This window comes from Gossypium arboreum, chromosome 7 (assembly GCF_025698485.1).
Source record: "Gossypium arboreum isolate Shixiya-1 chromosome 7, ASM2569848v2, whole genome shotgun sequence".
NCBI classification, from domain to species: domain Eukaryota; kingdom Viridiplantae; phylum Streptophyta; class Magnoliopsida; order Malvales; family Malvaceae; genus Gossypium; species Gossypium arboreum.
The window spans coordinates 90830483-90855973 of NC_069076.1; the positions used below are offsets into that span (position 1 = coordinate 90830483).

The following is a 25491-nucleotide window of genomic DNA, read 5'->3' on the forward strand; positions in this document are numbered from 1 at the left end:
TACTCATCCATGGAAAAACCCTAGTACTTTGATAACTTTACAAATTAATCCCCGAGATAGCTAAATTAAGCTATTACCATCTCGGAAACATAAAAATCATTAAAAATAGGACTTGAATATTCACCTAATTGAGCAATATAAGCTTGCTACCTTCAAGCTCTTCTAACTAAGGTTTCTGTGTAAAATAATTTGGGAAAGATGATAATATAATGATATTTTCATTATTTAATTACTTATCATCTTCTTCTTTTTTACTTTCCAATTTAGTCATTTTTTAATCAATTTTCTATGGATGAATCATCATATTTATCTACTAACTCCACTTAATGGTCTATTTGCCATATAAGGACCTCCAATTTTGAATTCCATAGCTATTTGATACCTATAGCTACTAGAACTCAACTTTTGCATTTTATGCAATTTGGTCAATTTCATCTAATTAGACATGTAACCGATAAAATTTCTTTGTGAAATTTTCATACGATATTTCAATCATAATGCAGGCCATGAAATAATTTTAAAATACTCTTTTCTTCTGGACTCGAATTTGTGGTCCTGAAACCACAGTTCCGATTTCACTGAAAATGGACTGTTACACGATAAATAAAACACTACAAACTAATGGACAAACCATAGATGCATCGTATTGATTAAACTACTAAAAAATGAATCCTATCCCCCCTATTATCAAACTAACTTAACAATGAATTCCAACCAACCAAAAAATCACAACCAATAGCCCCAATAGACTCGACACATTAGTACAATCGACCAAGTCTCAGATGGTCTGTCCTTTTCTTTGTTATTTCAAATTCCAACTTTAAAACACATCATTATGCTCTTTCATGACAAGGCCCTCCGATAACAGTTTCTAATAGATCTAGCCACACATTTACATTGGCAAATCTCATATATATATATACATAAAAACATGACTAGATATTATAATTTTTTTGTTGTTAGGATTTTTTTTGTTGTTAATTTTATTAGTAACCATATTTTCAAATACTTTCTTGGACTAACTTATATACGATGATTTGATTCTAGGTATTGTTAAATGTCTAGAGAATTATTATTGATAATTTTTACAATAGTTAAGTCTTTTTAGATTTTAAAATTATACAATGTGTAATTACAATTTATACTACTAAATATGACTTAGGGAATTATGTTGTAAGTACACTTTATCTGTCAAATGTGTATAGTGAACTAGAATTCCTTGTAATTATAAAATGGTGTAATTACTATCCTAATAACTACACTATCATCCAATTATTCTCTAGAACCTAAACACACCCTAAGGTAAATTATTCTCCACGAATATGCTTTTTGGAGTTCGAATTTAAAAGAAAAGTTTAGGCATTATCAAAATGAATAATTTAATAAAGTTTAATATCTTATATGTTTTGATCTAGTGGCGGAGCTATAATTGTTTTAGGGGTCGAAATTAGAGGTGTGCATGGGCCGGGCGGCTGCCTACCCAAGGCCCGCCTAGAAAAATGGGAGGGTTTGGGTAAAATATAGGCCGAAAATGGGCTTGGACAAAAATGAGGCCCGTTTAAAAAGCGGGCCAGCCTCGAGTAAGAATTTTTGGCCGGGCCAGACTTTTTTTTTTTTTTTTTAAGTTTAAGTATCTTTCTTGTTTTTTTTTCATTTTCGTTTAGTTCCTCCTGTAGTTCTGTTGCTGCCTTCCTCTTTTTATTCCCATTTCTAAACAAATCCCTAGCTCACCTGTCACCACCACCTCCCCCGATCTAGTTGTCCGTCGGCCACCTCCAACTAGCCTGAAGCTTAGCTCAGCTCAGCTTCTTCATTTGATTGCAGTCTCGGTAGCTGATCCGGTAGTCTTTCAGCTTCTTCATTTGTTGTTTTCTTCAAGGTAAGCTTCTTCTACTTCTTATTCACTGCTGCCATATCTCTTACTATAATTATTTTGGTGAAAATACTGAAGGAAAATAGATCAAATGAAATAAATAATGAACAAAAAATGGGTATTATCTAAATCTGGAAAAGTTGTTTTCCATGTAATAATGTTGGAGTAAGTAAGACTAAGAACAGAATAATGGAAAGTAAAATAAAAAATATATATACATATGCTATTCAACTTTCAAGTCACTGGACAGTACACACACAAATGTATTCTTATGTTTGCCAATTGCCAATTTGCCACGGGCCCCTTTCTCTTTTCTAAATATTATATCTAATTAAGAATATTTATATTTTTAAGAGAATATAAAATATTCTGATCTTTAGCATAAGCAATTTTTTGGTATAATTTTCATTTTAATTTTTTATTTTACCTCGATCTACCGCACTTGTTATTACATCTTCAAAGGGCTTAAGCTATATTTCCTGTAGACAATGGTAAAATCAGATCTGTTTTTACCAATTTTACCCCGAATATATGGAATTTTTTTTTAAAGTTAGTGATGGTTTCAGTAAATATATTGATTGGGTTAGTGTCCTTAATTCGATTTTTTTTTAAACTTTGGATTGAGATTAGATAGATGTGTTTCGTATTTTTTATTGGATGATCTGTGTTTCTTATTGTAATTATTTTGATTTAGTTGATTTTAGGCTCTCTTTTTTTGTGTTTTATAATTTCTTGATCTGTTTTTTGGTTGGATTGAACTAATTGGTTGGGGTTTCAATGACTTTTTAATTATTGCCAAACTATAGTTGATTTTGTTAGGCTTGTGGTAGATATTTAAATAAGATGAAGCCATTTGGTCTCAATTATAAATTGTATCATAATTATTAGATATTTTTAGTATGAAAATTAATAATCTTTTGGCTTATTTGGATTTCAGGACTTGAATTTTTATGACTATAGCTAGTTCGAACAGTCCTATACATGTGGACGATGGGTTTAATGAGTATGAAAGTGCTGCCAAACGTCAAAAGTCTACCACTTCAAAGGTGTGGGATGAAATGACAAAGCTTGAATGCGAGAACAAAAATGAATTGAAGGCACAATGTAATCACTGTAAGACTATCTTCTCTGCTAAATCTTCTAGTGGAACCTCTCATTTAAGACGTCATCTAAATAGATGTTTGAAAAAAGTTAATAAGGACATCAGTCAATAAACCATAGCCACTCAACCATCATTAGGAGGTGTTCCATTTATAAAAAACTACAAGTTTGATGCTGATGAGTGTCGTAAAGCTGTTTCTACTTTTCTTGTGTGTGGCAAACATTCATTTAGGACAGTTGAAGAACCAGGATTTAGATACATGATGAGTATTGCTAGTCCTAATTTTAAGAATATAAGTAGATATACAGCTGCTAGGGATGTCCTAATGTATTATGCAAAAGAGAGAGATCGTGTTAAAGAAGAGTTGGCTAGAACGCCTGGTTTAATTTGTCTAACCTCTGATAATTGGAACTCGGAGCATACTAATGATGAATATATTTGCATTACTGCTCATTGGGTTGACAAAAAACTGGAAGCTACAAAAGAGAATCATAAGGTTTAGAGCTTTATTTCCTCCGTATGATGGTTTGAACATAGCGGATGAACTTGTTTTATGTTTATCTCAATGGGGTATAGATAAGAAAATTTTTAGCATCACTTTGGATAATGCTTCTTATAATGATGTTATGGTTTCTTGTCTTAAAAATCGTTTTCGTGCGAACCGAGCTATTTTGTGTGATGGTGCTTTTTTTCAAGTTAGATGTTGTGCACATATATTGAATCTTATAGTTAAAGCTAGTTTGGAACTTGTTGATGATGTTGTTGCTAAGATTCGAAATGGAATTAAGTACATAAAAAAGTTGGGAACTCGTAGGAAAAGATTTTATGATGTGGCCGACAAAAGTTTTCATTTGAATGTGACCAAAAAGTTGCGTCAAGATGTCTGTGTGAGATGGAATTCTACTTATTTGATGCTTGAATCTTCTCTTTACTATAAAGATGTGCTAGATTATTGGGGCCAACGGGATAAAGATTATCAATTATTTGCACTTTCAAACGAGGAGTGGAGAAATGTTGCTATTCTTTGCAAATTTTTGAAAGTCTTTTATGATGTGACTTGTGTTTTTTCTGGTTCTAATTATCCAACGGCTAATCTTTATTTTAGAGGTGTTTGGAAGGTTCACAAGGTCTTGCTTGATACAGTTAAAGGTCCTTATTCATTTTTAACTCCAATGGTTAAGCAAATGCAAGAGAAATTTAATAAATATTGGGCTGAGTATTCATTGATATTGTCATGTGCGGCAATTTTAGATCCTCGTTACAAGTTGAATTATGTGCAGTATTGCTTTACTACAATATATGGTATTCATGCTTCAGATTTTGTTGAAACCATTCGTAGCAATCTTAGACTCTTGTTTGACGAGTATGTTAAGAAATCCAAATCCACATCTTCCTCTTTGGCTGGGAGTTCTAATGTTTCGGATAAAAATCCTGTTGATTCTAGTTTGGGTGAACACAATGTTAATAATGTTGATTTTGGAGGAGATTTTGATGAGAGTGATGATTATAAACGATATTTAAATGAATCTAGCACTAGGAGTGAAAAGTCACAGTTGGACATTTATTTGGAAGAACCGAGCTTGAGTTGAATAGTCAAATAGATGTTTTGGATTATTGGAGTAAAAGTTCGATTCGGTATAATGAGCTTTCATTATTGGCTCGTGATCTTTTGGCAATTCAATATCAACTGTAGCTTCGAATCGGCTTTTAGTATGGGTAAGAAAGTTATCACACCTTTGAGGAGTTCACTTAAGCCAAAAACGGTTCAAGCCGTTGTTTGCTTGGATGATTGGATGCGAGCTAAGGGATTTTCAATAGGTAATTATCATTCTCGTTTTATTGTTGTAATTTTATATTATTTTTTATCAATTTGATTATCTAATTATTTATTCTTATTTCATGTTAGAAATTGGTTGCAAGAACGATGAGGATGATGAGGACGACGAGGACGATGAGGACGATGTTTCTTCGATTGCTTTTTAGGTTACCTTCATTTCTAATTGTTGACAATTTAATTTAGCTTACAATTATATTTTGTTATAAAATTAAATATGTTATTTGGTTAATTTATAAATATTTTGGTTGGTTGATTATATTTTGTAGGTTTTTGGTGTTGTTGGTGATGCTGTTTTTTGTGCTGTTTTGTTGCTGTTTGGGTGCTGTTTTGATGGTATTTTTGTGCTTTTGATGGTATTTTGGTGTTGTTTTGATGCTGTTTTGGTGCTATTTTACTGCTACTTTTTGTCGTGTTTTATTGTTCTTTCATAACTATTTATTATGTTATATGTTGTCGTTTATAATATTATTTTGATATTATAAAACTTTTGTTTTGTTATTAATTTGGTTATTATTTTAGTACTAATTTGTTTCAATTTTAATTTAACTACTTTTTATTGTATTTTTAATTTATGTATTATTTTAAGAATTGTTTGTCTTGTTTTTTATTTGTTTTAATATTTATTTTATGTTTTAAATGTATTTGAATTATTATTTTTTAAAGTTTTTTATTTTATAAAAAAAGTAAAAAATCCGGGCCGGGCCGGGCCGGGCTCGAATATCAATTTTTTCCGGGCGGGCTTGGACAAAATTCTAGGCCATATTTTGGGCGGGCAGACCTTGAAACGGGCCTAAATTTTTTATGGGCCCAGCCGAACTCGGCCCGACCGGCCCATGCACACCTCTAGTCGAAATTGAACTATAAATTATTTTATGAGGTCAAAATATAATTTTATATTTTATTAACTTATAATTTCATCTATTTGAATAGAATATTTTCTTTTTTTTTGCTAAAGTGATTTTATCATTCTAACTTCTAATTTTATCATTTATAAAAAGATTAAAAATATTTTTTTCCATTAGAGATTATTTTGATGAAAAGTATGAGAAAATATTGTTTTGGTTTGAACTTAAAACCTAATGAATGCAAGTTATTTACTATTATAGCATATATAGTCCACAATAGGTTAGTATCTTTTTAGTTTTAAAATCAAGCTATAACAAAACAACATATTATTGATTTTTATCCAATTTTTCATATATCAACTTTATATTTTATAAAATAATATATCACAAATTTTGAAAATGGTTAAATATAAAATTAGTACCTAAATTTATCCACATCTTCTAAATAGGTACCTATAGTTTTTTTTTTGTCTTAGATTGATACCCAAACTTTTTTTCTGTCCATTAGTTTGGTACTTAAGCCTAACGACGTTAATATTTTGCTGACGTGGCAGCATTGGCCACTCACGTGGTGCCACATGGATTGCTTTTGTAGATAATTTTCTTTTTATTTTTATTTTTCATTTTCCTTCTTTTTCTTTTTCATATCCTAGCCGTCCTGCATCTACTCCATTGCTAGGTCACCATTTGACCTTCTCTGGTGAGCTCTCTGACCAATGACAACACTATCATTTTTTGCCTCCCTTGAAAATCCATCACCAGCTATTTTCTGTGTTCATTTTTTAGCCCGTTTCTTCAATTTGTTTAATCTTCACGTGAGAAAGTGAAAGAAAATAAAGATACAAAGAGAGAAAATGTGAGAAAATTTTAATGAACTGATTTCAGTTTTTTTCAAGCTTAAATTCATAGCTAATTTTTAGGTTTTCTTTTTTCAAGCTTAAATTCGTAGCTAATTTTTGAGTTTTCCTTTTTCTTATTTGTATTCAAAGGCTGAATCAAAAAATCGATGAAAGAATTAGAGAAGAGTTTAAATCCATAGTTATGGCATGCATGTGCTGGACCCATCTCTCATTTCATACTCTCTTTACGCTTACCACTGCCGCCACTACCGTTGCCGCCACCCCTTTTTCTTTTCTTCTCACAAATCAAATACCCAAACCCCAAATTTCTTCATTTCTCACTCTATTCAAATTCATCATTTTCTGGGAAAATTATAATTGAATTTTCTTCCCCTTATTCCTTAAAAGAAATAAAGAAGAAATTTTAGTACGAAAGCAAATATAAAGATATGGCTTCAATCCCAACTCCTTTGCTTGATAATCTCACATTCTGAGCCATCAATTTTCGTTTTTTAAAAGATCGTTTTATTACCCGCCGGCGAGATTCCCCGATTCGTTTTATTACCCGCCGGCGAGATTCCCCGATTCCACTCTATGTCGCTGCTCCGATAACTCTTCTAACAATAATTCCGTTAGCTAGAGGTGGGACTCCGCCGTTGTAGACATTATCAAGAGTGCCGTCAAACGATTCAATTCATACTTGAACCCTTTCCATAGACACCCTACGAAAAAACACAAAATTTATGAGAATCAATGGCGGCAACGAGATGAAGAGGGAGATTGAAATTGGAATTGATGGAAAAAAGCACTTTGAAGAATTCAATGAACAAGAACGACTCCTCTCTTTTTTTAAGGTCTTATGAATATATGCTTTTTTATTGCTTTTTTTTTTGAAAAAAAATATGCTTGAAAGAAAAATGGAGATGAAGAAGTTAGTAAAAAGTTGAATAAGACATGAAATGGGAGATGGAGAGGCATGCCTAGAAAAAATAAAAAGAAAAATAAGGAAAGAAAAGAAAAAAAACGGAAAATATGAGGGAAAATGAAAAAAAAAGGCCAAATAGGATGTCACGTGACGGCGTGCGATTGGTCAACGCTGCAACGCCAGTAAAAAGTTAACGCCGTTAGTTTCAGGTGCCAAACTAGTGGACGGAAAAAAAATTTGGGATAAAAAAATTCATAAGTACCAATATGGAAAAAGTGAACAAATTCGAATATCAAATTTATATTTAACTATTTTGAAAATAATAATATTTAAAAAGGTAATGGCTAGCATTTTTTGAGTAATGGAAAGTAGACGAATAATAATGAAATAGTTTTTTTTCCCTGATTAATGACAACTTAAATACATAATTCTCCTTAACTTTGATATATTCTTTCCATTTGATACCCTTTTTCAACAATTTCTTTAGTAGATATTTTTAATTTCGTGTAATACGAAACTCTTGAGAGGTAAAAAACTATCATGTAATAACTTAAAATTAATCGTAATTACAATAACTACAATTACAACAAAAATTAAACATTACAGTGCACCATTAAACTAACAATTAAAATATAAAACGACATATGATAGGTTGAGCCCAAAATATAAAATTTCAACCTTATCATTCCCATTTAACTAAAACTTCATAAATTAGAAAGTTTATATATACCAAATTGTGATATTTATATAAAAATTAAAATAAAATTTTAATTGAAGCAATAAACTTGAGTTTTATAAATATTAATGTTATAAATTTAAATCTCACTATAAGTAAATTTTTATTGATTTTATTAAAATATAAAAAATAAAAGTACTCTTATAATATTCTAACTTATTTTGCATATAAAAGTGTACTTAAGTTATTGCCTTAATCGAGTTTATATCCCGTTAACTTGTTATACTAATTCAGGGTTTGAAGTTAGCAGTGATATGTATAAATATAGGGAGGGTAAACTATACTAGTTCACGATTTGGTCATTTAATTTCAAAAAGTTATTAAATGATCATTAAACTATTCAAGACTTTTCATTTAAGTCACTGAACTATTTGAAACTTTTTATTTAAGTCATTAGGCTTTTAAGTTTTTTTTTTATAGAAAAAGTCTAATTAGAGAGCTCCAAGCAACAATCGACGATTGATACAGTGGATTAGTAACCATCTACAAGTAGAAGAATATATTTTAAATCTAAGTCGATCCGACGATTAGTGTTGGAGGAGAAAATTGTTTGTATTTTAGTTTGCATATTCGTGAAGTTAAAAACTATTTTATAAAAAAAATTGAATTGTATAAGAGAAATGGAAGGAGAACATTCGATTAGTGCAGACGATGTAAATAAAGAAAATCATACAACAACGATTTTAAGAGCTCAATGATCATTTTATAACTTTTTGAAATTGAGTGATCAAAATATAATAATTTTAATGATTTCGAGCGTAATTTATCTATATAAATATTAGACTATAAATTATGATTGGATAGTTAAGAAAAACTATAAAAAATATTAGAAAAAAGGGCAATTTACTGATTTGCATCGCCATCCAACTCACCTACATTAAAAAGTAATCCCCAAAAAGGTAAATTGATAAATAGAAAAGCTATATACACTGCATTTTAGCATTGCTGTTCCTCACTTATATTTTCCTCTTCCTCTTCCTTTCATCCATTTAAAAAAAAAACATTTTCTTTTTTGGGTTTTAAAGGTTTGAACTTATTATTATTATTATTTTTTTGCATTTTGTTTTCAAGTAGTCCCCTTCACTCTCCAACTCTCTCCATTTTCTCTCCTCTTTGTGTACACTAAAAATAGCACCAAAATAAATACTATTATAATAATCATATAGAAAATATATAGTGGTATTATACAAAAAGGAATTTGGGAAGGAGAGAGCGCTTTGTTTTTGAAGGGGAAAAGTGGGGAAGAAGAAGAAAAAGAAGAGAGAGAGAGAGGAAAATCGATTTGTTTGAGAAGATGAGCGGTGGGGGGTTTAGGGTTTCATCAATTCCAAACAGTGTGAGGAAAACGATCCAAAACATAAAAGAGATCACGGGTAATCATAGTGAAGATGAGATTTATGCAATGCTTAAAGAATGTTCTATGGATCCCAATGAAACCGCTCAGAGGCTCCTCCTTCAGGGTACCTTTTTTTTTTTCTTTGAACTTTTTTTAGCTAAGTTTTCAATTTCTTTTTTGGATATTCTCAATGGGGTAGTTTTTTTTTTTTGGTTAAATGAGGTTGATATTTTTAATGGGTATTTGATGTTTTATTTTGATCTATGTTTTTTCAGTTTGTCTTTGATCTTAATTTCATTTTGGTGACTGTAGTATGTTATTTTTTAGTATTTATTTATTTTTTTGGGTCTGATGGGTTTGCACTGTTCATGAGATTATATTAGATCTTGATTTGATATTTGTTTCCCTATTTTCAAAATTTTCTTATTCCTTTATATGCAAATGTCAAGCTTTGATTTTTTTTATTTAATTTTTCTTTGCAAATTACGTAATTGTTGTTATTCAGTTTTTTATTTATTTTTAAATTTAGCTCTACAAATGTGGTCTTGATTAAATTGCTTATTAAATGATAGTGTTTGCCGCAAAATTTATTCCCTTGAAGCTCATTTTTTGATTTTTCCCGCCTTCATTTCATGAATTCAGACCATTTGATTCTGTTGCATTTTCTCAGAGCTATCACTTTATGTTATAAGATTAGAAAAAAAGAAGGTTTTCACTATCAATATTTTCATTGTCTTGTTTTCCTTAAAATATTTTTATTTTTAAGCACATTGCTACAACCTGTGGCATTTACTATTATAGCACTTATTGGCTTTCTTTTGAACTCTGAGACGGCATACCTATTAAGTGAAGCTTTTAGTCAGGCATTCAATGCCACATCAAATGTTTTGAGGAAGTTTAATGACAGTGATATGCATCTGCTAAAGCTGTGGCTTATTAACTCTGAGAAGTTTTACTGGTTTAGGGTTTCCCCTTTTTTTATTGTCTGTTTTATTCCTACTTTTTGATATTTAGATTTTGGTCACTACTTCAGCTTGGTATCAAGTTGAGCAGTGATATCATATTATGGCCTTTTATGTGATGTAAGCTTATTGTTCCCCTAGTTCATACGAGTTTCGGCTTGGTTTTGAGCAAACAGCTGTCAGATGCATATAGTTCTTAGCCCATGGGTACTTTCTTGTTTATATCTTACCGCCTGTTACTCATATATGACAATTTTAATTGGTGCATTCTTTCTAAACATTGCTATTGTTTTATTTTTCTTCCAAATAGATGACAAATTTGTATGTTGTTCTTCAGATCCTTTTCATGAAGTCAAAAGAAAGCGTGACAGGAAAAAGGAGGTAAGTGATTCTACTGCAAAATTTGAAGTGTTTACTATTTATTTTGGGTTTCTGTAAGTTCTACATTTTTCTGTGTTGGCTATGTTGAAATTTCTTATTGATATCGGTTTTCAAGAGTTGCAATGGTATTATATGATGAGTAGGTAAAGCATAAATTTAACCAGGACAGAGGGTAGGAGGCATAGATAACTAGCACCTATTTTTTTGTTTTACCAGAGTCAATTGTATATCCTTTTAAGGTTGCACTGCGGGCTGGAGAGTTTGGGTATGAAGTGGTGGGGGTGTATGGAGTTGGCTGACAACAGGAGGATGGAAGGTTGAAGAGGTTACAAATGATACTAGGGAGGCACATATTTATTCTGTGTGGTAATGTGATATTTGGTACTCGTTATTGCAGGTTTTGAACAACAAAGAGTCTGCAGAGTCTCGGTGGAGACCTGGTTCACAGGGAAGGGGAAGTAGGGGTGGCTGGGGGAATTTTCCTCGTTCTGCATCACATGGTAAACAGCAATTTCGAAACACAAATTTGTTTGAGATTATTGTTTGGTTAATACTCTCTGGCTTCTGAAACAATGAGTTTGTTGTGCTTCATAAATTTTTGTTTGTTTCATCCATGTGACTAATTTACTGTTAGGTCAACGAACACTCTCAAGTTTTCTCTTGAACATATTTTCTTTACCCCAACCCTTGCAATGTTTTTGATTTTTGTGCTGGATTCTGTTTCTTTTACTAACCCCTGCGGTGCTGATGTAGTGGTTGTTGACCTGCTTTTGTTACTAACATTGCAGTTCTTTTGTACTTATTGTAATGTAGATGTCTAATGAATAAGATTTTCATGAATCTTGTGCTATATTTTAGTACATAAGTTGTGTACTTGTTAGCAATTGTGCTTACTGTAATTGCCACCTGCTTATCTTATCAGAGGCTGATGGTTCTAAGAGTTCTGGTCCTGGTAGAGACAATGGAATGAATCAAGTTGCAGAGAAAGGCAGTGGTCAGTCCTTGTCTACCTTGCAGGAGTCAAAAACAAAAGAATCTACCCTTGTTGCCAGGTGGCTGCAACTTTATCTGCTATTTTTTTTTTAATTTTCAATTTTAGTAGTGTCTATTATTGAAAATATTGCTTCACTTTATTACGATTTGTTTGAATTACATTTTTATTATTATTATGTTTTGTAGCCCTGTATCTGCCATAGCCAATGGTCCTAGTGGTGTTGTGGCTGAAACCTTTTCTGCTCCTCTAAGAAAAGCTGCCAATCAACCTCAAGAAAATTCAGCTGTTGGTAGCAGTGAGTTCGGGAGTGCACCTTCCCCTGTTAACACAATAGGCAAATCCACTATTGCATTTGGAAGTGGGGACATGAGTGGCGAGCCTGCAGCAAGCTCTAGTGACTGCTCCATGTCTACTGCCCCTGCCCCTGCATCTTCATCAGCAATCTGCTTCTCATCTTCAGACCCTGTACTAGTTCCATCCACTGATTCTCGGCTCCTCAACCCTTTGGACACAATCAAACATGAAAGCAACCGAGCTTCTACAGAACCAAATGCAGTTATTCCTACTGAAATCAAATTAGCTTCTGGTCAGAACTTTGAAACCGTAATTAGTTTTAGATAACTTTTATTCTTTGTAGACATCAATCTGATTGATTTTTATTCTCCTACTTATAGAAGCCGCTGAGATTAATAGCTCTTTCCTGCAAGGAAAGATGCCAAACAAATCCTCTGGAGTAGTGAAAAATCCGCCAGGTGAGTCTGCTCATCCTTCATCTACAGTGACCCATGGTTCCTCGGCAAGTCGGCCTTCATCCAATTATAGCAGCCGCTCACAACAAATAATTGGTCCTCAGAAAGGTAATTGGAGTTTCCTGTTGATCAATGCTGTTTTTTATCACTTTTTTATGTATTGGTCATGGTTGACTTAGCTTGAGATGTGTTTCTGTTTGTTTGATGCAACTTATTGCATAAAACTGGAGAAATATTGTGGATTTGGTGCTATAATCCTTCCTCCCTATATGCAGAGAAAGAGGGAGAAGCTACTGATGTAATAATGTGTTTTATCTAGATTCTACATAGATGCTTATGTTTTCTAGATCTAGCCTCAGTATCGAGCTCTATTGGTTTTTGGATATGGCATTTATGTAACTTCATTTATTGTAGGAAAATTTACTTGAAGACACATTTGCTTGAAAAAATGTTCAGACTCATTATTTTGCTCCTTATCATAATTCGAATGCTTAACTATCTTTGGTAAATGGGTATCTCTAATATATATATTTTCCTTTGAGCAAGACTAAATTCAGTAGTATGTTAATTATAAATTTTGAATGAAAAGCATCACTAGAACTTGGTAGGATAGGTGATGGGTTCTATGTAATCAAAAGTAGTACCTTAAATAACAATTTAGTTGTGAGAAGGATAAAATGGTTAAGATACTGTACCTTGTAACTCAAGTTTGCTGGGTTTTTTATTCTCATATTATTCACCAATGGTTGGATGATTTACAATGAAAATGTTTGGTGGAACATATTTTGGCTGATACTTACAAATCTTTGGACTACTTTATGTTCTTATCTAAAAATAGTTGAAGGGTTGCTAAAGATATGCGATCAAGTATTAATTTTCAGTATGTCACCAACAGTGGGTTCTAACAAGGAGTGGAAACCAAAGCCAGTCATCTGTAATGTTGGGCTAGGTTCTGGAGCAGCTACTGCATCTGAAGTTCCTACTGTTTCACTTGAAATTAATGCTCGGTCGCTGCCTGTTTCAAGTGTTCTTGACTCAGAAGTAGCAACTTCAAAATTGGAGAAGAAGTTGGAGGAATTACATCTTCCACAACGTCAACATGTAATAATTCCCAACCATATCCATGTCCCGGAATCTGAAAGAACCAAGCTGAGTTTTGGAAGTTTTGATGCTAGTTTTGGAGTAGCATTGAACTATATTGGCGGTCAGGAGAGTGATAAGAGTTCTACACCTTTGTCTGAGGCTTCTCAAGATGCTGATGAAACTGCAGAGGAACACGGTTCAAGGTTTGTTTTTGTTAAGTGTTTCCAATGGATTTAACTTTTGACGTCTCTTCTTAGCAATGTTGACTCCTCCCCCCCACCACACCCCCACCACACACACAGAGAAAAGCAAGTCTAGCCTTTGTAGGGATCATAACCTTGCTACCATTTCGTCTTTTTTGTGTGTTTGGGTCACATTATTTTCTTATTATGTTAATGATTCCAGTAATCAAAATGCATTGGCAACTGCTGAGGAAGGAGATTATGCCGATCGTCCACAATCACCTGCTCATGCACCTGAAAATTTGTCTGGTGATATTGCTAGTTCTATTCCAGAGTCTGATGAAAACAAACAGGAGAATACATTGCTTTCTGGAGGCAACCAGCACTCTGCTGTAACATCTCCTAATTACAGTTTTGGAGTTATACCGCCTATGGTAGCTTCATTTGGAAATGCTGAATCTCAAGCACGTGAAGTTTCTCGCCTTTCAAGTTTTGTTGTGAGCATCCAATTCCACCATTCTTTTCTTTTTTACATGTTGCTCTGTTGGTTTCTATATCTTATTCTAACTTAAAATTCTTTAGCATGGGTTTTGTGTAGGAAGTAGAAAATTTTATATTGGTAACTAATTTATGTTATATTCTCTGTTTTCATTTGATTTTGGTCATTAAGCCGATTGCTATAATCTGAAGTATTGTTTCAATAAAGTCAATTGCTGCTGTGCTGATTGTTGGCTCCGATTATTTCTGTTATTAATTGCTTCAATCTTTAGGTTCCTCATCCATTTGACCCAGCAACTTATTATGCCCAATTCTACCGTTCAAGTGTTGATAATGATGGTCGCGTTTCTCCCTTTGCTTCTTCTGGAGTTGCTGCAAAGTACAATGGGAACGTTTCAGTTCTTCCTCCACAGACTTCTCAGTCTCAAGAGGTTTGCAGAGACTAAGATTAAGCACCTTGCATATCTACTTGAATTATGTTATGATATCTATTATCTGTTGAATGATCATATTGCTTTTCCTTCTCTAATTACAAACCAGTTTGAGGTATGCAAATTATATCATATTATACTATGTACTGAAGTTCTGTTCTTTGTAGTGTTCTGGTAACATTGTCAATGACACATTTTCTTTGCTTTGGACATTTGCCTGCTTCCAATTGGGTCCTGGAATACTTCTTGAACTTCAAATGGTTAATTGATAGGATTACTCTTTAGGCAAATAATTTGGGGAAAAACACTAGGTAAAAAGGATGAACAATTGAACAAACATCGATTCTGTGGGGAAAAGTAGGCTTGTTTGGCAAAAGTCTACTTAAAACTAGATCCTTATTAAAAGTTGATCTTTTCCTTATTGTTGATTTTTATACAAGAGTAGTGCAGTATATTTCCAAGCACTAGATGTGAAGTTATATATGGTAATTAAATATATCTAATACACAGAGTTGTACTGTTTATTTTTCATAAATCATAATAAATACTGGTTCCTGGCGCATAGAAATCTGTGCTACTTTCCATTAACTGCACAAACTAGAAGATTGCTAACTAACCATTTCTTAACAATGATTCTTTTTAAAGGTTTTTTCTTTTTTTCCCTAACTTAAGTTTATAACTGTTGGAAATTGGAGCTGATTTGCATCTCTTGGCAGGGTGGAAACTCATTGGTACTGACCACAACAAGTTCATCTCCTGTAGTGACTCAAGCTGCTGGGATGATGCAAAGTTCTTTGGCTGTGACTCAGCAGCCAGTCCCTGTCTACCGCTCAGCAGCTGGGGTGCATTTACCACATTATCCTCCAAACTACATTCAATATGCCCCCTTTTACTCTCCTTTTTATGTTCCTTCTCCCGCGATCCACCAATTTATAAACAATGGGGTGTTTCCTCAACAACCTCAAGCTGGTACTGTTTATCCTTCTGTACCAGCGGCACCTACTACAGGAGTTAAATTTTCACTTCCTCAATTTAAACCTGGAAGTAATACACCAAGTTCTATTCATATTGGAATGCCAAGTGGTTATGGACCATATGGCTCCTCCCCAGCTGGTTATAATCCTAGTTCTGCTGTGGCAACTGGGAACTCAACCACAAATGAGGATCTTAGTGGTACTCAGTTCAAGGAAAGCAATGTCTACGTCACTGGGCAGCAGGTTGACAACTTATTCCCATTTCTACCTCTTGCTGTGATTTATTTATTTACTTATTTATTACATTTCTTAAAAGAGGTATTTGTGACATAAGATGACAATGTATGGATCGATGATTTTGTAGGTTCATGTCCCCATTTCTTCTAGTTTTCTTTTCCTAATATGGACTAAATTTGCAAACATAAGTCAGCAATGTAAGAGTGGGATAAATTTGGAGAATAAGATGAGAATGTAAAATTGTAGCGTTGATCTTGCCTTGTGGTATTTATTGCAAACTAGTGCATCCCGTTGAAAAGTGTTTATCACAGCAGACAAGATGATGGCCTTTATTTTAGTGTGAGAATCTTTTAGAGGCCGCTAGTTCTTTTGCTACCAGTAAATGTTGGATTATATTTTACTTCTACTCAAAAAATGCACAAATTAGTTCCTATACATTAGATGAAAGAGTAAATTGGTCATCCTGTTAAAAATCCCGTTCATTTTTGCTCTTAAAAACTGGTCTCTTTACTTCTGCATGAGGCTGTTTGGTTATTTTTTCAGTTAAGTCAGTTTTTAACTGTAGAAATGAATGAAATTTTTAATAGAAAAGACCAGTTCACTCTTTGATTACTGTGCAAGGACAAATTTTCCCTTTTTTCATACAAAGGCCTCCATGGTACTTTTACTAAATAAAACATAGGTTTCAGATTGAAAATGTTATTGGACATTTAACATTCTTGAATACTTCCATATGTCTCTTTTTTTAATAGAAATGAATGAAATTTTTATTGGAAAGGACCAGTTCACCCTTTGATCTACTGTACAAGGACAAATTTGCCCTTTTTTTAAACAAATGCTTCCATGGTACTTTGAATAAAACATAAGTTTCAGATAGAAAATGTTATTGGCCATTAAACATTCTTGAATACTTTCATGTGTCTTTTATTTTTCTTTTTCGCAAACAATCTTTCCTTTCTAAGATGATTGTTTAACCTATTACTTCCTTGCAGAGTGAAGGTTCAGCTGTATGGATTGCTCCCCCCGGGCGAGACATATCCAGCCTACCAGCAAGTTCATTCTATAACCTTGCCCCTCAAGGTCAGAATGTAACTTTTGCTCCAACACAGGTTGTGCCTGGCTCCTTTGCTGGTATATATCATCCACAAGCAGCAACAGCAGCAGCCGTTCATCCTCTTCTACAACAAGCTCAAACTATGGCCGGAGCTGTTAACATGGGGGGATCTGCTGCTGGTGTTTATCGGCAGCCTCAACATGCACAGATGAACTGGCCCAGTAACTATTGAAAAAAAAAAAAAAAAAGAGGAACAAAACATCTTTTTTTTTTTTAAAACCAACCAACCAAGACATTCAATGTCCAATCTTGGGGTATTTTTGGGAAACTCCAATAGGTTTGAATGGAGGAGAACATCAAGAAGATATATCAGTGGCCAGAGTTAAAAGAGTGCAAATCGTTCGAGGTCATCAGAAAAACAAAAAAAAACAGAAAAAAAAACCAAAAACTTGTCAATAGTAGTAGTATCTTCTGTTTTGCTAGGTGTTGATGAGAAGCATAAATGATCCAGTTTTCTTGTACCTGTTATTGACCATTAAATGTTAGTGAAGATAAGGATGTGCAGGTCTCTCTTGCAATATGGTCCTTTATCATTTTTCTTTTTCCATACCCTAAAGCTTATGCACCCCCCGTACCCCCATTTTTTATGTTTTCAAGTTTTTGAACAAGAATTTTATTGAGTGGTGAGAATCTGTTCCATTCCCTTTTTTCCCTTTTATTTTGAGGTTTAGGGCTTTTTGGAAAGGTAAGTTTTCAAGGGTTGATGAACAATTATTAATAGTTTTTTTTTTAATTGTAAAGAGAATTTCCATATTAAGGATGTAAGGAACTGTTGTATTTGGTATAAAGCACAGCCGACATTTTTTCAACTGTTTCACTTGAGCTGTGCCTGTATTTGAAGTATCATATTCTTGTGCCCATGTATTTTAAAGAAAATGAAAAATCTATATTATTTAAGGCTTTTAATTTAATATTCAATGTCAAATTTGTTTAATACTCGTAAGTACGGGTTTGTATTATTTATTTATTATTTAAATAATGCTAATAAATTAATAAAAAATATGAGTAAATTAAGTTATTGATGTTCAATGGGGCAAATTTTTGTTTTGGTAACATAACTAAAAGAAGTTATAATTTGATCTCTGAATTATTTAAAAGTTTTTATTTAAGTAATTGGATTGTTAAAATCAATTTGATATGGTTTTCTCTGTTTGTATTGTTTGTACCACTTGAAAGCTCGATTTTTCATCTCTTTTACAATTTAGTTTTTTTATTTTATGAAACAACTTTGGACGTCAATAATTTGTGAACCAAAATACAAATAATCTTTTTCTCCAATCTCTAAAACTGACAGTCAGCCACTGGAACTAATGTATGTTTTTCTACTCATCGATGGTTAGGCCAAACTTAACAACCAAATTATTTAAATAAAAACTTTTAAATAGTTCAGTGACTTAAATAAAAAGTTTCAAAGAATTCAGTAATCAAATTGTAATTTTTTAGTTAAATAACTAAAATAAAAAAAATACCCATAATTTAGTGACTAATGATGTAATTTAGCCAAAGAATATTTATTAAATGTTACTTTAATCAGAAACAATGAGCAGTGGTTAACATTTCTGTTATCAAATAAAAAAGTTGAAGAACTATAGCCACCATCATGAAAAGGCCATACATCCATGTACTTCACATCATCACATGGCTCCTACTACCTTATCTTCTATTCTTGCAAAGGGACGAAACCCTAAAAAAGGACTTTACGTTTGTCTTTTATTTTCTTTTTACAATTCACGGTTGCCTTCCGAAATTTATGGTTGTGACTTCAGAATTATTTTTCAGTGTATAAGGGTAATTTACTGCTTGTGGGTCTTGAGATATTTCATTGGGTGAACTATTTCTAAAAGCCCAAAAATAATCTCACTCTTGGCCATAAGGATATTGCTTCTTCTGCTACTAGTTCCTCAAAAACCAGGCACCATTTGTATGTATGTATATATGTATGGTGTTGAATTTGTGTGTACATGTTGATTATGAGTTGAAGGCAGACATGGATTGGGCTTGTGGTGGTGGTGGTGCTGATTGCAGTAAGATCCAAATGAACCAGCCTTGTTATTTCCCTAAAACCATGCTTCTTATGCATTCAATGATTACTACAAAAAATTCAAGCACAAAGGTGGTTCTTGCAATTTCAGAGGAGCTGCCATGGTTACTGAACTTGATCCCAGTGAGCTTAATTGATATGTTTAAGTTTTGGTAATAACTAATAACCCCTTTTCTTATAATTTACCTTGCAGGTTATAAAAATTGCAGATATGTGTTTATACCTTGTTCCACAAGCAATTGAATTCAAGAGATTCAGAGATGTTCATCTTTCTTAGCTTTAATTAAAAAAAAAAAATGTTGCGATTTTATTTTCGAATAAGGGAGATCATAAATTCTTGTACGAATCATTATACGAACCAATTGAATTTTCTTATGGAATTGGTTGGTCATAAATTTGCAATTAAAATTATTGTTTACAGTGATGATGATTAAACCAATTGAAAACGGCATGATATTCATGCATGCAATGCAATAGGTAATAACGCTCCGACAATTAATCACACTATTAATCTAACATATTTAGTTCTAAATATTTATATATTTTGTTAATTTTTCTTAATTCTAAATTTTTTTAATAAATTTTGCTTCAACATTTACACATTTACAAAAATATTTGTGGACTAAATTTGTTAAATCATGACCACTTTAATAGACTGTAAATTATGAGAGCTAAATTTATTATTATATCAATCAAATTTATGTAAATTTGACGAAAAACATTAACGTTGAGATTAATTATTCTTATTTGCTTACTTTTGAAATTGATAGAGCAATTTTTTTTGAGAGGGATCAATTTATTCAATATCAAAATTAAAGAGGATCTAGAAAGATCTTTTTACCCAATGCAATACAATACAATCATCGTAACAAAATAACAATAAATAAATAAATAAACATTGCGAACTGAGGCATTCTATTTTTGAGGTTTTGGTTCTTTGTGATTCATATTCAAGTCACATCATGTGGTATTGTCATGTCTAGGTCTGTTTTAGTTTGGATTATTTATATTGACTTAATTATATTTTGTAATTTCTAACATGTATTTGTTATTATACTTTGATAATACATTTTATAAACTCTAAAATGATATGTTAAAATTACATTTCAATCTAGATTCTTTTAATATAAAATTTAGGTTAAAATATGTTAGAAGTCTTTGTAGTTTTCATTAATTTAGAATTTAGTCTTTATATTTTTTTTTCAGAATTTCAGATATCTACTTTCCAAATTTTAAAATTCAACTCTAATTATTAATGTTGTTAAATTTTTTGTTAAATGTATTGATGTGATAATTTAAAATAAAATAAAATTATTTGATAGCAATGTAATTGAATGACGATGTAATAATGAACTTAAATTTAGCAAAATAATTTTAATAGTGCTAATAGTTAAATCTGAATTTTAAAATCTAAAAGTAGAAGAATTAAATTATAAATTTACTAAAAGTACAAAGACTTATAGTATATTTTAAATTAAAATTTTATATTTGCCCTTAAAAATTTTAATTTTATTTCATCCCTCTAACAAAATTTTTTGTCCAACCAAATTCAAAATAGAGTCCAGTCAAACTATATTTTAAGAGTCAATTTTCTCACTAATAAGTGTTAAAATGTAATGACAAGATAAATTACATTCTTTAAAGAGAGAGGACATGTTTGAATCTTAAAAATAACATTAGAGTTACAAATATTAAACATGTACAACAAAACTGACATTAAAGATAAGGAAAGGGCTAATTCTCTCAGTAATTTTTTTTATTCACAAGAATCAAATTAGTAAAAAAATACTATGGAGGTCATTGTACTAGGAGTTAGATTACATTTTATCCTATAAAAAGTTAGATAAATTAGTTCTTGTACATTAGATCAAAGAGCATATTTATCTTTCTGTTAAAAATTTTATCTATTTATATTGTTAAAAAGTGATACTTGTGCTTTAACATGAGGTACACGCAGCACATCACATATCATTGTCTATTTATTCTATCAATCATGTCAAATTTTAATAGTACAAATAAATAAAATTTTAAAGAGAAAAATTAATTTACTTTTTAATCTAATATAAAAATTAATTTATTTATTTTAAATTGATAAATTAAAATACAATTTACATTCTAATTGAAAGACTTTATAAACTAATTATAGCTCTTACTTTTACCTATTTTTTTTTAAAAAAAACAACCTTTTCATTTTAAAGACAAATTCAAAGAAACAAAATCAGGCTTGTCTTAATTTCTCTCTCTACAATATCCCCATATGTTCCATCTTTCTCTCTAAATAAAAGCTTGTTCACTACAAATTTGTATAAGTATCTATAACTGAATTTGCAATTTTGGGTATAAAAAAGGGGAAAAAAAAGAGAAAGATTGAAACTTTTTATAAGAAAAAGGGTACAGTTGAAAGAATAAAGGGAACGATATCATTTGAAAGAGGGAAGGCAAATTAGAAGAGGAGGATGAAATTAACCTCCTCTTATCTTTTTCTTATTGTGCCTCCTCTCAGATCTTAGCTTTTTATTTTTTATTTTTGGCCAGATTTGGCACTTGGGTTGTGTTTTGATTATTGGGTCATTGCTGAATCTGGATTTTTCCCAGAAAAAATTTAAAGCTGTATCGATTGATCATCTATCTGGGTAGCTTATTATTATTATTATTTGGTTTTTTGGGATTTTTTCGTTTACATTTCTGAATTCCAGGTGAAGTTAAATTCTGGGTTTTGTTCGGTTGATTGATCGTGGAAAGATCTGTTTGTTTCCAAATTTTGAATCAGAGAGAAAAAAATCATTTTTGTATAAAATAAAGGTACTGAATTGGATTAGTATATATAGCCAATTAAATGCATACATTTGATGTGTTATTATTAATTTGATTCACAGAAAAAAGAATATTTTTGGTATTGGTTTTTTATTTTTATTTTAATGTCTTGCATTGGATCCTATAATGAATTTGCTTAGTTCGGACGTTGTGTTAATGGAACTATTTTTTTTTATGCAATGTAGAAAAAAAAAAAGATGTTTGAGAATGGGAAGCTATTTATTGGTGGGATATCTTGGGACACCAATGAAGGGCATCTCAAAGAGTATTTCAATACTTTTGGTGAAGTGATAGAGGCAGTGATCATGAAGGATCGGACCACTGGGCGTGCTCGTGGTTTTGGTTTCGTTGTTTTTGCTGACCCCATAGTTGCTGAGAGAGTAGTCAAGGAGAAACACAGCATTGATGGCAGGATAGTGAGTTGTTGATCTATAAACACACCATTTGTGTATCATTGTTGTGCAATCTACTATGAATTAATGCTATTGGATTATTGAAGCAATATGAGAAAATGAAAATACCTTATTGTGGTTATGAACCTACTTTGCAATGATGTCAGCTAGAGTAGTTTTGTTAGTTTGTTAGTTACATTGAGTTGAAAGAGTTTGCAATGTTTAAGTTTTGTTTTCACCATCGAGTTACTTATGTTCAGGTTGAAGCAAAAAAGGCGGTTCCTAGGGATGACCAGAACGTTATGAGTAGAAGCACTAGTAGCATCCATGGTTCACCTGGTCCAGGCAACACAAGAAAGATTTTCGTAGGAGGTTTAGCATCTACAGTTACGGAGAGTGATTTCAAGAAGTATTTTGATCAATTCGGGAATATCACAGATGTTGTAGTGATGTATGATCAAAACACACAAAGGCCTAGGGGTTTCGGGTTCATCACTTATGATTCAGAAGAGGCGGTGGACAAGGTGTTGCTAAAAAATTTCCATGAACTGAATGGTAAAATGGTCGAGGTTAAGCGAGCAGTTCCCAAAGAGTTATCGCCTAGTCCTAGTCATAGTCCCATTTCTGGATATAACTATGATCTGAATAGGGTCAACAACTTTCTTAATGGTTACACTCAGGGATATAGTCCAAGCAATGTCGGAGGCTATGGACTTAGGGTAGATGCGAGATTCAGTCCAGTTACTAATGGCCGAAACAGGGTTCCTCCTTTATGTTCTGGTTATGCAATGGGCATGAACATTGAGCCTAAGTTAAACCCGAGTTTTGGCAATAGTGCAAGTCTTAGTAGTAATATGAGCTATAGACGAGGATTGAGCCCGTACTATGTTGGTAATACAAATAGATTTTGTAGTCCTATCGGGAATGATGGAAGTAGTGGAGGTAATACTTCCTTTTTCAGCTCAGTGACCAGGACCCTTTGGGGAAATGGGGGACTTGATTATAACACAAATGCTTCTAGTTCCAGTCCGTATGTTGGATCTGGAAGTGGTACTATTGGAGAAAATGCTTCTGGAAACGGTGGAATTAATTGGGGTTCTTCCGCAATTTCCAGTCAAGGTGAGGGGAATAATGTTTCTAGAAATAGTGTGGAATTTGGCTATGGAAGCGGCGATAACAGCTTTGGGTTGGGGACAACAGGGTATGGAAGAAACAGTGGGACCAATTTGACACCAACATCAGCATATGCTGCATCAAGTGGTGGTTATGATGGAGCCTTTGCGGATCTTTACGGCAGTGCTTCGGTTTACAGGGATGCCACTAGGGGATCATCAATGTCCGAGCAAGATGGTTCTGGTTCCTTTGGGTATGGACTTGATAGTGCCACTTCTGGTGTTCTGCGTAAAAGTTCTCCTGGTTATATCGGTGGTTATAGTGTTAATAGAAGACAAGCAAATAGTGGTAAGACTTGTTTACATGCATCCTAAGATCTTTCTATAGTTTTGAGCTTGAGCGAATAAAGAACCTTAAAACCTTTCATACGAGGGATCTTGTAGCTAAGTTTCGATAGGAATAAGTCTTAAAATTGGCAACAAATTCCTCTGTTTATATGATCTTTCAGGTTGATAGACAATCTGGAACATAACCACCAAATGATTCATTCATTTACTGGCATTTCATAAGTTATGTTTCAATTGAATTACTTACCAAATCAAATTTTCTCTTGGTTCAGGAATTGCTACCTAGAAAATTATTTTGGGTTACCACAATACGGCAACTAAAGACAATCTTGCGAAGCAGGTGATCTGCTCTGCACATCTCCCGTCTTAATACACTTTCATGGAAGTTGGTTATCTAGAGCTAACCGCAGTACCCCTTTTGGAGAATTAAATTTAGAATTAGCGATGATGACAAGGGATTTTGCGGTAAGGGCTTAAGGCTCGAGTCTTGAGATACCTTTCTAGGGCAGTATTTGAGTGAGACGTAAACTTAGATCTCGGGATATAGTTGTAAGTGTATCATACATTAAGGATATAGATTTTATTCTGTAATGGCTCTGGCAAAGTTGTGAGTTGTTGTCAGGTATGCTTCGTGTTTTGTCCCATTTTCTTCCATTTATTCCGGTTTGTCTTTCAGCCAGATTGTACCTGTTGATTTACTAGTATGAAACAATAAAAGAAATACATATATAAGCCTTCTCTGATCTGAATATGTTGATTCTTCCTCCATTGGAACTTTCCTTGTTAAATGCCGAAATGGATGATCGGAATTGATTTTTGATCTAATACCCTTTTTTTGTCCTTGCAATATACGTAAGTCATTGCATTGCATTGCATTTTCATTGCTTGAGCTTGTTCTTATATCACTTGCATATGATATTAAATCCATCATTTGAAGTTGCATCCATTAATTTAGAACCAGGTGCTTCAATTCACTCTTAATATGTTGCGACTTGTGAGCTTGCATTCCTTGTTTTTGTTTGATCCATCATCCATGCATTCCGGGGCTTGCTACCTGCACGCCGAGTGCTGACTTTTTCATGTTTTTGGGGTGATCCGCTCTAGGACCTTGCTGGAACTTGTTCGATCAATTGGTCTGAAGACCGGACCTGAGTTGGTGCTTCGATATATGCCTGTCCAAGCGTATCTCAATATGATTCTCTAAGCTACAAATGGTTCTCAACATGTTTCACATTTCATCTGTGATATTCATTTTTTTTCATATTTAATGTAATTAAATCATATTTTATTAGTCAATAGTTACATTTGTTTTGGTACGTTAGAAATTTTTGCGAGGGACATGTCAGTGGCAAACTTAAATCCAATTTTAGCCACTTGCTTTATGGAGTTGTTGTTTTAATAGTACATTTTAAAACATAGCAAGTTGTCGCTGAGTCGAGCAAGCCGTGATGAAGAAAGTCACTTTCTTTCCTTATTTAAAAAAAATCACAAAATAATTCTATATATTATTACATTATGGCAGACGTGGGTGAAAAAAATTTATAACAAGTTTTGGATGAAATAATAGTGTTATTTTCATAATAAGATAATTTAGTTTCCACCCTAAAACCACAATGGTACAAGGGGTGTTATAGTAAGGAGATGCTTATGAGTTAATAAAATGTGATATATCAGTGGTTTTGGATA

At 32.7% G+C, this 25491-nt stretch overlaps 2 protein-coding genes across 3 annotated transcripts; both read left to right on the forward strand.

Annotated features, from left to right (window-relative positions):
• The first annotated feature begins 9051 nt into the window (after positions 1 to 9051).
• On the forward strand, positions 9052 to 18009 carry LOC108455150 (GBF-interacting protein 1-like). Its single transcript, XM_017753759.2, has 11 exons — positions 9052 to 9617; positions 10793 to 10836; positions 11234 to 11336; positions 11759 to 11888; positions 12016 to 12416; positions 12505 to 12687; positions 13475 to 13865; positions 14068 to 14341; positions 14615 to 14773; positions 15490 to 15990; positions 16977 to 18009. Exons 1-11 carry the CDS (start codon positions 9452 to 9454, stop codon positions 17268 to 17270), a joined length of 2646 nt encoding a protein of 881 aa, XP_017609248.1. The 5' UTR covers positions 9052 to 9451; the 3' UTR covers positions 17271 to 18009.
• Positions 18010 to 21325: 3316 nt separating this feature from the next.
• Positions 21326 to 25219, forward strand: LOC108476175 (heterogeneous nuclear ribonucleoprotein 1-like). 2 transcript variants are annotated; one of them, XR_001870091.2, is made up of 5 exons: positions 21326 to 21941; positions 22139 to 22369; positions 22606 to 23806; positions 24078 to 24145; positions 24910 to 25219. XR_001870091.2 is itself a non-coding variant. In XM_017778333.2 (4 exons), the coding sequence occupies exons 2-4, from the start codon at positions 22151 to 22153 to the stop codon at positions 24089 to 24091; spliced, it is 1434 nt and encodes a 477-aa protein (XP_017633822.1). In that variant the 5' UTR covers positions 21326 to 21941; positions 22139 to 22150; the 3' UTR covers positions 24092 to 24548. The 2 variants fall into 2 exon arrangements, 1 of the variants encoding a protein (XP_017633822.1); XM_017778333.2 differs by lacking the exon at positions 24910 to 25219 and having other exon boundaries at positions 24078 to 24548.
• The last annotated feature ends 272 nt before the right edge of the window (positions 25220 to 25491 follow it).